This window comes from Monopterus albus, unplaced genomic scaffold, assembly GCF_001952655.1.
Source record: "Monopterus albus unplaced genomic scaffold, M_albus_1.0 scaffold18.1, whole genome shotgun sequence".
In the NCBI taxonomy this organism is placed as follows: Eukaryota; Metazoa; Chordata; class Actinopteri; order Synbranchiformes; family Synbranchidae; genus Monopterus; species Monopterus albus.
Window position 1 is genome coordinate 4113333 of NW_018127898.1, and position 14555 is coordinate 4127887.

Consider the following 14555-nt stretch of genomic DNA (forward strand, 5'->3'; position numbering starts at 1 on the left):
GCTTGTACTTCAAAATAAAACAGCAAGAAATAGTGTTCGGCAAATTTAGTTGTAGGCCTATGGTGCGACAACAGTCACCATTACATAATCATTAATTACAGCCGTCCTTATACAACAGCATCGCAGATAAGATGCTGTTATTATTACTGTTATTATATTGCAAAAATAGTTGCTTATGGGGAAAAGGCACAGTTGAGGTATTCATAGCTACTCTTGGTAAGTTTATAACTTGGTTAGGGCCCCATAAGAGTTGGATGTGAAGTGTCCTCTGTTAAATCAGTTAAAGTTGATCATTGAGTTGCAATATGTACATTTCTACACATTCAAATTACACAAAAGTAGAGCAGGGTGTATTGTGGAGTTGTTAGCTTTCTTTTTGCAGTTGGAATATATTACTTTATTTAGGATTATTAATTATTTTACTGTGGTGTTTGGGCACATTCCGCAGTAAAAAAATGTTGTTTATTGCAGGACGAATAACACATGCATCTTGAACGGTTTTTATGCTGGCTGAATGAATTACTTACTTTTCAGCATAATACTTACAGTATCTAAAACCCTCATAATGTTAATTTTCAACATAAATGAACTATAATGGAACATGAAAATAGGTGCCCAATGATTAAAACTAGCCTAAACCAGCTAAGAGCTGGGCCTGTCTATAAATATTGAATATAGTCAAAAAATACAAAACATGAACTACGTGAATGATTTGAAGTGACTCGCTGTAATTTAAAATGAAAGAATTGCCCATTTGAATCGTTGGGCTACTCTGCGCTTTAGTTTGAAAATAGTTGCCCAAAGTATCGTGTAAATTTGTGGTAACTTGAGGACAGTATGTTGTTCTATGGACTGGATTAACAGGTTCTGACTGAAACGAAAAGTCACCGGTAGTGAAAAGGAGTAGCTCTCCCTGCTTTTGGTAGAGTGTTGAAGGTACCTGCAGGAAGTGCCCTTCATCCATCGGGCAATAAACCCTCATTTACATGACGCCTTGGCCTTTACAACACTAATTTGCGTTGCCTGTGCATTCGAGCAAAGTACACCTTACACATAAAATGATCTGGGACATCTAGCAAATCAAATAAATAAGACTTGTTAGATTCACATACGTGTATGTTGTGTTGGAGCTGTCTTGTTTTTCATAAACTCACACAACATAGCGTATGTGGCAAAAATTGTGCACTTCTAAAGCACAAACATTATTTTATCAAAATCAACAAAGAATGATGACTTTCTGACTCATTGTTGTGCTTAAGTTCAAATATAAGGTAGCCTACTGCTTTACTTAAGGAATTAGATAATTGTGCAATTTGCTGCATAATGAGTAGCCTTTTGATTCTTTAAGTACATTTTAGTGATCGTTTTGTGTTTTTATTTGAGCAGGATTTTGATGGGAGGACCTTTAAGAGAAAATATGGTACTAGCCCCACTACTTTTACCCAAGTAAAAACAGAATGTGAATACTGACTGTAAGGAGGTGCCTATATCGCCCCCTGGTGGACATTTCTATGAACTCGTCCACTCCCCCCTCTGGCTCGCTGGAAGGGTTGTTATGGCAACTGTACAGCATGTGCCTTCAAAAACAAGAGCTTGACGTCCTTCGCCAGTTCTGTCGACACTCGACATCTACGACACCATCTAATAATTTTGGTATTTGGTATTCATACAGCCGAAGAGAGTCAAAGATGAGCGGAGCCAAAGCCCGCAGCGACGCGCCGGTTACTGAAAATGTCTCCGGCAGCGGGCACAGCACTGCGGCTCCTCCGCGGGACCGCAAGCCCGTCGGAGGTGTTCTGAAGAGGCTCAAGTCCCGGATGAGCCAGGTGGACAACAAGCCCGTCACGGAGGAAGACCTGCGGACACAGAATGGACACATCACCCCGGAGGATGTGCTAGGACTGCGGGTGGCTACGCGAGGTTTGAGTCTCTCACTGTTGTCCATTGACGTGCATCCACAGATGTGCTACCTATACTGTGTTAAGTATCATATGATAATGTGATCAAGTCTCTACGACCTACACAAAACATTAAGTTAAATTTGCATATGACATATAATTAGAGCACACGACGTCCGGTGGTACTGGCATATTTGGCTAATGTTAATGTAAATATAGTATTGTGTTTGTTATAATTGTATGAGAGCAATCTGACATCACAGACAAATGACAGGATGCATTGTGATGGTAAATGTTATCGGCTGTGTTACTGTAACCGAACTAATATTATATTATGACTGCAAACTCCAAAACACGTCCTCACAGAGTAAGGTACTACTCTGACATCACAACCAAAATGTATCAGGATAAATCTTGTTAATTAAACTAATAATAATAATGACAACATAGTAGATATATTTACAGCTTCTGAGTCAACATAAGGGAAATAAAACTAAAGAGAAACTAAATGTATTACATAATTAACCTTGTGTGAACGAAGGGCACTGTTTATGACACCATTAAATGTTGAAGTCTTTTCACATAGTGTATTCTTGTTAACTTAATATGTCTCTTTTCCTGTATAACTCTGCAAGGACACAGTGGATCCAGTTACATTTTTTGTCTTTTTATGATTATGGTGCATACAGTATGTGCAGAATTTGTATGTATGTAAAGTTGCACGTCTGCATTAGGAAAGTCAAGCACTGAGCGACCTTTGTTTATATTTAAATGTTTGTGCTTTGCTGGTTTGTGCTTTAACAGTGTGCATAAGTCAGTGACTTACCAGGTCATGTCAGTGCTTAGAACTTCTGTCTTCTGTCTGTCATTGTTGCAGGGTACCTCTGTAAACCTGAGGACAATGTTTATAACATTGACTTTGTGCGCTTTAAGATAAGAGACCTAGAGACTGGCACTGTCTTGTTTGAAATTGCCAAACCACCACATACAGGTACTGTGTATTAACTCACTCCTTGAATTGTTCTATTTTAGTGTCTGCTCTGTAATCCTTTGATTCTTGAGCACTATTAAATGAATGTACTTACACTGCTGGCAACTTGTTCTTGCCATTAACTTCAAATGAATGTCTCTAAGCAGGTTATCAGGTTCTGATACTTGTTATTCTGGTCAAAAATAGTCACCTATGTGAATGATGTAAAATGACTCAGCCCTGTGCTCATCAGAGGATGATGAGGAGACCCGAGAGGCAGATGCCAGCGCGGGTCGATTTGTACGCTACCAGTTCACACCAGCCTTCCTGCGACTGAGGACTGTGGGAGCCACGTGAGTGACTCATACGTCACTATCACACACCTAGGAAAAACACACTCACCTGTTCCATGCATAAACAATGAAAACAATTACTGCATTCTCTTCTATTGGACACACACACTCATAGACAGTTTTTGCCTGTGCAGTGATTATAATAACATTATAAATACAAAAGAGCAGCTCTGCTGTTATAACAGCTCCCTTCTTTCCCTGTTATCGGATCAGGGTGGAATTCACAGTTGGAAACAGGCCTCTAAACAATTTCCGCATGATTGAGAGGCACTACTTCCGGGATCACCTGCTCAAGAGCTTTGACTTCGACTTTGGCTTCTGTATCCCAAACAGCCGTAACACCTGTGAGCACATCTACGAGTTCCCCCAGCTGTCTGAGAGCCTGGGTGAGTCCTGTTAGAATTATATCAAAGCATACTATACGTTAGAAAATGACTCATTGCACCATGGAAGACATTTTATCACCTTTTATAAAATGTTGAATATCTAGATGAAAACTGAATTTACAAATAATATTTCCTTAAATGGGATTTTTGAGTCCGTATACTGTAATTATTAGGTTAATTTATAGCAAGTCTTGTGGGTTAGAATATAGTCATGGTGTTATCTGTGTGCTTGTCTGTATGTTTACAGATTACTGAGACAAAGTGATTTCCCTGACACAAATATAAAGGGGCGGCACAGCGGCGCATTGGTTAGCGCTGTTGCCTCCCTGTGCCACACAGGCGCAGGGAGAACATGTCTTCCCACAGATGTGCAGCTTAGGTTGATTGGTGACTCTAAATTGCCTGTAGGAGTGAATGTGTGTGATAGACTGGTGACCTGTCCAGGGTGTACCCCGCCTCTCGCCCAATGTCAGCTGGGATTGGCTCCAGCTCCCAGCAACCCTATTCAGGAATAAGCAGTATAGATAATGAATAATTGGATGGATAATATAAAGGCTTAAAGGATAGGTTCAGAGGTTTTCTACTATATTTTTTTGACAATTTTGATTCCTCATGACCATGAAACTATCCCCTCCTAATGTGACTGCACTACAAAAAAGAGGGAAGAAACAAAACAGTCTTTATTCTGGTAAAAATGCATTCTAACATTAAGCTAATATAAGGCACCAGCAGTCTGAGTTAGTCAAATCACACAGGTATCATCCTCCCAGTAGTCCATCCAGATTTATTGCCAGTGTTGTGTGACAGCATCAAACCTGCATGCAATTGTTAATCACTGTATTTAATCACTTTATTTTATTGGCCAAGTATGTTACACACACAAGGAATCTGTCTCCAATACAAAACCGAGGCAGCCATCTACAGCCCCAGTTCACTCACATACTGATGCTGGCACTGTCCTTGCAAGACAGCTGCTTTTGCCATCACGGACAATTTGGGGTTCAGTGTCTTGCCAAAGGACACTTCAAGAACGGAAATTGAACCACCGACCTTTCAGTTAGGACACGACTGCTTTATCTCCTGAGCCATAGCCGCCCCTTTCCTTTTGCCACAAAGACAGACTTTCATACTAAAATATCTAAACTGGAGGATACTCACTTGATTTGTCTTCCGCTGAAGCTATATATTATGTTTGGTTCAACTTTGGAAAGTATTTGTGCATGGAGCAAGGACTGTGTTCTCCCTTTTTGCTTTACAGTGTAGTTGGGGTTAGGAAGGGATCGTTTCATAGCCAAAACAATATGGAAAGCAGAGTTATTACAGCAACCAATAACTCTCTCAGTGTAGATAATGTACATGTGAGTAGACTTGAAAAACATTCTTTTACACAAAAAGTTTCTATAACACAATTCATGTTTTGTGAGGACATCTACGTATAATCGTACTAATATCTGTTTATGTATTATATTCCTCATTAACTATCCAGTACTGCAGCTTGCGTTGAGATATTGAGGGACATTAGCACCACTTGTTTGCAGTGTTGACCACACAGAGCCACCTAGGCATTTGGACATTTCAAGTGCTAAATCAGTAACACCGCCCCAATAATTTCAAGCTCTTTAGGTTTTATCCACTTGCTTCTAGTTGCTATTATAAGAGCCTTTGTTGTGATCACTGACGCATATGCTGTCTGTCTGCAGTCTGTCAGATGGTGGAGTGGCCTTACCAGACCCGATCAGACAGCTTCTATTTTGTGGAGAACAGACTGGTCATGCACAACAAGGCAGACTACGCCTATAATGGAGGACAGTGATATCTGTCTGCTAGCGTGCAAACTAGGGGTGGAACGGTTCGCAAAATTCAGGCTTCGGTTCATAGCACGGTTTTGGGGTGACGATTTTCGGTCTTCAGACACAGCTGTTTAAATCGCTCAACATTTTCCTGCCTACACCTCAACCTATTTCAAATGAACCGAACAACTGCCCTGAACCATGACTGGTGAACCGAATGGGTTGGATTCTCAAACTGTTCCACCCCTACAGGAAACACACACACCTACACCCAAACATGCAGGCACACACAAGCGCTCACATTTATATTTATCAGTCTCTGCACTGACATACAAGCAGGAAGCTTCCATTAGAAAGAATTTCAAAATCGGTTAGTTTATCTGTTTTTAACTATGATACAGATCAGAACCAAAAGAGGACTCATCCCTTTAGTGGCCATATGTCTCAAACAGACCAAACGATTATTAGATAGTTAGTCTCCTCTTAGCACTTTTAAAAGTGTCCTACTACCCAGCCAACACACATACGCACACGCAATCCCAAAACACATAGTGTTTACAGAGTGTTTGTCAGAAGCAGCTGTTCTCAGAGCTTCCGCCTCCATAATCCACTCCAGACAATATTGGGGGCGAAAGAGGGGAACCATCCACAAAAACACTCCTGTCAAACACACTTGGTCACTCTTGTGGTTCCCCTTCTTGTCTCCCTTTCATCTCTTGCTTTCACACACACATATACACATCAAAATAGCAGTTTTGATGTGTATATGTGTTTGAAGAAAGATCTCTGAGGTACTACCATTTATTTTTGTTCTGCAGTTTTCTCTGGTTGGTAGCAACATGGAAATAGGTCAGTAAACAGTTAACTACAGCTTCATTTTAACCTTAGACTACAACAAAATAAATATGATGAACAACAGCAGAAAAGTAAATGCATGTGATTATACAAGCAAAAAGGGAAAGACTGGGCTTCCTTAAAGTCACATCAAATGTTTTCTTTCCCATCTTAGTTTAATTTATTGTCATTTTGAATCATTCCCTTAATTCCACGCATCTTAAAACAAATTGGATGATGTATGGAAATTGACTCATCTTTCTTCTAGCTAGAACCTCCTCTTTGTACTTTGCAAGTGTTCAGGGTTAAAAGCGGTGTTTGTAAATACACACATACATAAATATATATATATGAATAGTTTGTACAAAGTGATGAAAATAAATGTATGTTTTCAGATACAAGATGTGTGTTTGATTTCTGGGGGTGAGAAAAGCTGAAGGAGTTTGAGTTGATTTTGGTGCGAGGACAAAAAGTCCTAAAATCAGCCACTAGGAGGAGTTTTATTATAACTAAGTTTTTAAAAAAAGGTGCTGCTGACTGGTTTAGTTTCGAGTTTGATAGAGGAAAAGCTCACAGCCATGATGGTTTCCTGGGACGTTTTAACTTTCATGTCTTGTATTTACTTAAAACTGGTTGAATTACTTGATGATGTCACAACCTGATCCCTTTATAGTCTGTGGTTTCACTTCAGGGGCATTTACACATAATATCACTTCAATTCCCACTGTTTCTTTGTCTACAGGTCATATGTAATGAGCTATCACAGCATGCATTACATTTTGAAATTTGTTCAGGATTGCTACACTTTGATCATACATTTATGGAGCCTTGTGGGATTTAAACCACAATCTGAGCCTCTCTCTGTTTATTCTTTCTCAGGCACTGTTTCCTCCTATCTCTGTGTTCATCGCTTGATCTCTCTCAGTTTCCAGCTCTCATGCCCAAAACATTATGTTCTCTTCTTTTCCGTGTCTCTTTTTCTGTTTCTCTCTCCACACCTATGCAGCTCTCCTTCCTTCGCTCTCCCTCTGTATTTTTCTCTTTTCTTTCCTTCTCTCTCACCTGGTAACCAGACCTTTGGAGAGGAGTGTTGAGTTTCCACTTTCCCAGGGAAGAGGACAATCTGAGCCACACAAAGACCCATAATGGACCCCCCTCTGCTCTCTCCTCCCCTCACTCTGTCACTGCACAGCTACACACAGATACTCAGAAATATAGTGTACAGTACTCTGAAATGTATAAGAGTACTTTTACTTACTTATTCTTTGTAGCTCTGTCTCCCTGGTGTTCTTGCTATTACATTTAGTTGCATGATGTAGTTGTCAGATAGTATTAGTAATTTTCACTTTCTTCTTCCTTTACATCCTATTAAAGCAGAGCTTTGATTTATTGATTAAGATATTTTACAAGGTTACATCAGATAGATACCACTGTGAAGCGGTTGCCCAGAAGACTCCAATAATCGCAAAATGTTATTGGGAATCTTTGTTTTTGCAGCTGTGGCAAAAGGGGTCAGAAGGTTCTTTTTTTTTTTTTTTTTTTACAGCAATAACGGTGGTAACAGAACTAAGCTGAAAACAGAACACTGACATATTTGCATCTTAAAAAATGTCAGAACTTCCAAGCATGTTAGTAAACAGTTGCCTGTTTACAACTCCAGCAGACATGGAATAATGTTAGCATTCATTTGGAGTCCACCAGGCAATTGTGAGTCAGATATTCATTCTCCTTTTACCTATGTTCCTGGTCTGCAACAATGCCTGAGAAACAGACAGGTGACAAATTAAAGGAAAAACCTGAATAAATGAGTGCAGGGACGGACCTTGGGGTTGGCCAGGCTGGGGCACAGACTCAGGCCGTGTTCAGACTGAGTTTCAAAGGTGTGAAAAAAACGCAGCCCTCTACCATTCATTTCTATGGGGGGTTGCATTCACCGCAGCCAGCACCAGCACCATAGGGGTTCTGGCAACATGATGCAACCCTATGCAGCGAAAAAGCCCCATCTAGTTCAACTCTCACCGCACTGGATGGTGACATCATCCGGCAAAGGCCCTGCATTGACCAGTCATGTACGAGGGGGCAATCAGGACGTGTACACCCACAGGAAGAAGACTTATTTTTCTTGTTAGCATGAACATTCACTGCTATTCACTGTCGAATTTGGGCCACAATTAATGGTCCATAATGACACACCATGCATTTTTGTAAGTACTGGATGTTAAGAAGCATCTATAAATGCCGGCACACTGGTGGTAGAATTGCTGCTAAGGTAGAGTAGGTTACATTAGCAGCATGGCTAACATAAATACAATGGAAATTCCCAGGCTGGGAACATGAATGAAGCCACTCATGTCAACCTGTCATAACGTGGCCTATTGTACACGCCTACATCACTCCTTCTGCAACTCCTCACGCCCTGACCAATGCAGCTAAAACAGCAAGGAGTTGGGTTTTTGCCAGATCAATGTGAATGTATGGTTAGAGAAGGGTGGCACATCTGAAATCCATGTAGAAAGTAAACCCCTAGTTCCATGAAATACTAAACCCAACATTATTAAGAATCAAGTTGTTTATTTTGTGTAAACATGAGACACACACAGTGCTTTGTTTAGTTAACTTTGGCTGAGATCCTTCTTTGTTGCCAGACAGGACATCACTGCTGTGTCCCTGCTGAGGTGAGGTACTCCTCAGCAACACAATCAGAGAAATTAATGCAAATGATATAAAATAAAACAAATTTGACCAATATCAATTATAAACCCCCAGTAAAATGTTAGTTGTACTTAAGTCATCATTTTGTCATCCCTTTTTCTTTTTCATTCATTAATATTGACAAGCATCACATTTTGATTCTGGCAGGGCTGGCACCAGGGTATGGGTAGGGAGTGGCTAGCGCCACCCTTGGCCACCCCCTGTCTCCGCCCATAAATGAGTGGTCTCTTCCAGGATGACGGTGCCCCATGGGCATGAGGGGTCACTGGCTGGTTGATGAGTATGGAAATGATGTGACTCATATGCTATGACCGTCACAGTCACCACGTCAGCCCAGTTGAACACCTATAAGACATTTTGGAGTGACACGTTAGACAGCATCACCATCACCAAAAACCCAGTGAGGGAATATCTTTTGGAACAATGGTGTTCATCCCTCCAGTAGCATTCAGAGACTTATAGAATCAATGCCAAGGAGCACTAAAACTACTGTTATAGAGCTGAAGGGAACTGTGAAGCTGGATGAAAATTAATCGTGTGTTCGTCACTATCAACAACTCCTTTCGCTTTAGACTTGTTCATATGATACACTGTTTATATAAAAATATTATAAAATGCAGCATCAATGGTGACATTATAAACATACACATTAAAAATGACAGAGAAGTAGAATTAGTTTACTACCTTTGGGAAAGTTTAAAGGTATTTTATTACTTTCATACTTAATAGCATGGACATTTAGCAACAAAGCTAAGCTAAGCAAAGCTCACACACTTCTTTTTCTGTCTCACTCATGAAAAGCTTCAAACTGCCTGCAGACAATTAAAAGGCAGTTTACTCACTTTTCCCCAAAGAGTGAGCTATCACTTTAAAATATGTAAAAATTACTACTAATAATAATGTTGTGAAGACCTAGTGTGTCAGTTGCTGACTAGACCACAGAGCTGGGTGCAATTTAACGCTGAACTCATAAATCGGCAATCACATCCTCCCATCAGGCTGTGTGGCGTGCACACTGTATTGGACTGAACTGTGTGTTGGTATAATAGGAATCTCAGTATGTCTGGTTTTAGTTTGCACAATTAGCATCCACATGCACAGACACATCCACAGGAATAAACATACTTTCCAGGGATGATTTGTGTGCTTCCAGGCCTTCGTGGAATACATTTGACCAGTCATTTGTGGATCGCCACACATGCACCGGAAACAACTGGACAGGTGGGATAAATCAGCCTCATTCATCCTTTCTACTACACAACACATGCACCTATCTTTGTAACTAGCTTTCCCATATATCCTGTTCAGTGAATCACATCACATGGAGATTAGGAGTGAGAAACACTGGTCTCTTGAGGTTCTTCCTCAACACACATTCACACAGATCTACACAGGCAGGTGGACAGGGGGCACAGTGGTCTCCTATAAATAGCAGCTAGGAATGGCGTTGATAGGCCCTGTGAAAAGAAATGGAGGGGGGAGTGGAAAAAGGATTAAAAGGGATACAGAGACGCACTGCAACTCCACTTGTACTTGTGTCTGTCTGCGAGGTACTTTGGTGCGAGGTCATATGGATTTCTGGCCACCAACACAACTCTCTCTCTTGGACCTCTTTCCATCCACTCTCTCTCTGCCTCTTTTACCTTTAGAGATATACTTCTTTCTCTGTCTTGCTCTCCTTTTCGTTACTTTCATCCTGCACCAAGGCCCTGGCGTGAGAGCCATCAGGAGTTAACACTACATCACCCATAGCACGTCTTCCGACAAATGCATGATGAGTCACTGCACAGTCATTTTTTAGGTCAGCATGATGATGGTCTCAGAGATGGTCGTGACTTAATCTCTATGTGTCATTATGTCATTTCCAGCAGCTGCGTTGTAACACCAGTTCGGCCCTGACAGAGGTTAGGGCAGATGTGAAGGTTCAAACATAGAGGTTGATGTAAGTAAATAAAAATAAAAAGCTCGTTCAAGTGCGTGTTGAGAAAACAGACCACATATAAGCAATTTTGAGCCATTAAGGATGTCACACTTTTGAATAAACATCTCATTTTGAACTGAATGGACGCTGTAATTTAATATCATGCCAAGAAAACCTCTGTAGATGCAACAAGACAGGACTGATTATTATTTAATTGGGAGTTAATAATGTACTTAGTACAACAGCGATGGATTGACAGCCCTTTAACAAACTGTGATTTCCATGTCAGTTTCCACAGTGGCAAGAGCAGCATTGACAATCTGTTTTTAAGTGTTAGGTCTCTGCTGATTTGTAACCAACAGCCATTGTGCGGCTTCTGTGTCTCCCTGTCATCACCTGCCTAACAGTTTCTACAGTATAGATCGCCACTGCTGCCGCGTACACTAATACAACCTAGAGACAGAAATAGTCCTGTGTGATCTTAGTAAATAGGCTGTGGTCTGCTTGTGTGCTTGCAGGAAGCCCACAGCCGCCATTGGAAGCCTCTCAGAGCCTCCCAGCAGCCTCCCAGTCCAGTTTGTTTTGTGTGCATACTGTATGATTAATAAAAGGTTAACTCAACCCCCACTTAAATGTTGAAGAGGCCTATAAATCTCCCCTGCAATCTCTTCCTTCCTCTCCCTTTCTCTCCTCCCTTTGTCTCTGTCCCATTTGCCACACCTTCCCCTGAGGGATGGAGGGACTGAGATCGGAGAACGGAGGTGGGGCTCCTGGATCAACCACAGGTGTGCTCGTTTCCTCCCTTCTCCTCTCTCATGTAATGATTTCTTTGGCTCGCCACCTGCCAGGTGGAAAGAACACCCACAGCAAATGGAGCACTTTAAAATGGCCTCCTGGCTTCCGCTTTAAAAGACTTTTTTGCTTGTTCTCTTTGTCTTTTATCCATCAACAAACATTCCATTTTTATTCTTTTTCATTGTCCATTCACTACATTTAATTCAGTGAGGTCCTTCCTGGAACTATTGTTTGTTTACATTTTGCATCACATGCAAATTATGGCTTCTGGCTCTAAATACTGCTGCTACTGAAGCATCTGGCTGACAGAGCTACTAGCTTGTAAGATGATCAGTAGTTGCCTTTCTAACTCTTTTTCTCAGTGTCCACTTCTCAGGTCTCTTTCACACTGCCTTGAGCGTGCTGGAGAGCAGGTCCCAGACCCGGACAGGTCAAAGGTCGTTCACAGACAATAGGCTCCCACCCTAGGTCAGCTGTGGTTAAGGAAACAAAAGCAGTGCAGACCTGGACTGGATTAATTATAGCAGTATGTTAAGGTGGCAGAGTAACACCAAGACATAGGGAGAGAGAGAGAGCAGATGTAAAAAGTGTAACGTGGGCGTACTGATAATCTCTCTCACTCATTGACCAACTCACCCACACAACTGTGTTGCTTTCACACATACTTCACCAAATTGAAAAATATGAAAAACTGTTGCTTAAGCCTCATAAAACAAATTACTCAAAGTTTCTCAAAAAGGAAAACGTCTCTGCCCCCTCACTCATTTTGTATTTGCAGGTTTAAATAACAATCACTTGCAAAAATGTACTTACTTTAGTATCATAATCTGAAGTAACGTCAAGAGTTGTTGCTTTATTCTACCAGGACCTTTTCACAATGCTCTAACTTGTTCCTTCCCCTCCCCCATGCACTGTCTTTCTCCTCTCTTTTTTATTCAGTGCCATTGATCATGCATGCAGAAGTTTAGCACGCCCAACCATGGCTCACGCCAGGATAGGTTAGCTAATGCGCAGGCCTGTCCTACATACTGTTCTCTTGCCATGGTCCACCAGGCCAGAGTCACACCCTCCCCCTGACCTGCCTCCCCCCACTGACTTCCCACACTGCCGCACTCACACACAAACACCCTGTGGCCCATCTCCACACGAGCACATGCACAGATCATTATGTGCTGCCAGGAATGTTAACTCATCACTGCTGAAAAACCTCTAGTCAGGTGCAGAGCCACTTGGTTATGGGCTCATTTCAGTTTGATTCACACAAACAGACAGGAGGATGTTTTGAATTGTGGGCTGCTTTAATCAGACTACACAATACAGTACAAATCTACAGAAAATTACATTAATTCACTGCTTGAACCGTTTTATGACTGTGCTGTAAACTTGTGGTTCTTGTGAATCTAGGTCACAATCTGATGAGTTAGGTGCATTATAGAGTACATACCTTTGTGAGCACCTGACTTGTTTCATGGTGGTCAGAGCTGTAATGAAACTGCTCAGCTGACCAGGCTTGCCCAGGCTGAAAGAGTGGCTGACATAGAGGTAATGCTGCTCATCTATCACTTAGCCAGTTGGGATGTCCTGTCACATGGGTGGAGAAAGAGAGAGAGAGAGAGAATGAGGTGAGTGGATAAGGTCAGGTTTAGATCAGGGTTGAACAGTGACTAGGTAAGAACTCAGTGAATGATGTAGAGTGGTGATCACAGCTGCTTTGGATTTGATGGACTAGGATGAGAACTAGACAGCAGAAACAGGTGGGGTGACGGTTGGCCCAGGCAGGAACGGTTGGATGTGGAGGACCTCAAACAGTGTGGTTGCATGAGGTTTTGAAAGACTTGGTGAGTGTACAGAAAGGGTAATGATGATAGTCATGGTGGAAATGACTACATGGATCTGGTCAGCAATGCAGTGTGGGCTGGACTGAGCAGAGGCAATGCATACACATGCTATCACATAGGCCTACTATGACATCAGACCATAGGATCACATCATATGACACTGCTTCACCTTACATCATATAAGAATGATATCATATTACATTAATCCAGATAGTATAAGATAACACTGCATAGCACTGGATTATGTAAGAGCCAATTACATCATAATTACATTTAATTACATAAGGTATGTACTAATAATAGCTAATACTGACTTATTATCTATATATTACCTATGAGATCACATCACATTTAATCACATTACAGTATATAAGAAAACATCCAATTACATTTCATCTTAACATAACATAACATAACATAACATAACATAACATAACATAACATACACTTTCACTAGGCCCTTTCAGAAAGCATGACCTCACTGACCTCTATGTCATCTGACACTACAGCAATGACTTAATAGTGTACAGGTGCTGCTTTATGTAATCCAGTGTGTGGCTAAGTGGGTTGAGAACAAGTATCCTGGTTACCGATCTCACCTGAGGCCTCACCTGGGCTACAGGAAGACATCTTTTCCCCTATTATTAACACTTCAAAAGCAGCTAATACATTTTCATTGATGTGGAGCAGTTAGCAGTGAGTGTGGAGTTATTAGTCAACGATTAAAATCATGTCTTGCTGCGAATGACTTTCTCATTCCTGTAATGATTTTATGTATGGCTTCTAATTTTGTTATTTGAGCTTATGTTTGGATATATTTTTATTATGATGCTGCTGCTGCGGTGTTTTATAGCGACCACTCAAAGCGCTTTACAGTAATGGGCCACGCTGTTGTGATCAGCCAATGACATGAGCGGCGGGGAAACACTACAGAGAGAGCGCCAGTGGCAGCATGAATAAAGGCAGGCAGCGTGCAGGAAGGAGGGAGGGCCGAGGCTGGGGTAGGCTACGGGAAAACGAGGTAGAGGCGGAGCCTGGCTCTGAGCGTCTGCGGGTGT

The 14555-nt window shown here is 41.4% G+C and overlaps 1 protein-coding gene across 1 annotated transcript; it reads left to right on the forward strand.

The window, feature by feature from the left end:
* The first annotated feature begins 1523 nt into the window (after positions 1 to 1523).
* Positions 1524 to 6597, forward strand: LOC109955948 (protein unc-119 homolog B-like). Its single transcript, XM_020592623.1, has 5 exons — positions 1524 to 1920; positions 2776 to 2889; positions 3122 to 3221; positions 3435 to 3607; positions 5308 to 6597. The coding sequence occupies exons 1-5, from the start codon at positions 1572 to 1574 to the stop codon at positions 5418 to 5420; spliced, it is 849 nt and encodes a 282-aa protein (XP_020448279.1). The 5' UTR covers positions 1524 to 1571; the 3' UTR covers positions 5421 to 6597.
* Positions 6598 to 14555: the final 7958 nt, after the last annotated feature.

What these genes read in the sequence shown, in the direction of transcription:
- LOC109955948 (XM_020592623.1), top strand. Translation starts at nt 1,572, where the DNA reads ATGTGCCTTCAAAAACAAGAGCTTGACGTCCTTCGCCAGTTCTGTCGA. An exon ending in ACTGCGGGTGGCTACGCGAG is followed by an intron (nt 1,921 to 2,775) that starts GTTTGAGTCTCT and finishes TCATTGTTGCAG; the next exon opens with GGTACCTCTGTAAACCTGAG. An exon ending in CTGAGGACTGTGGGAGCCAC is followed by an intron (nt 3,222 to 3,434) that starts GTGAGTGACTCA and finishes TTATCGGATCAG; the next exon opens with GGTGGAATTCACAGTTGGAA.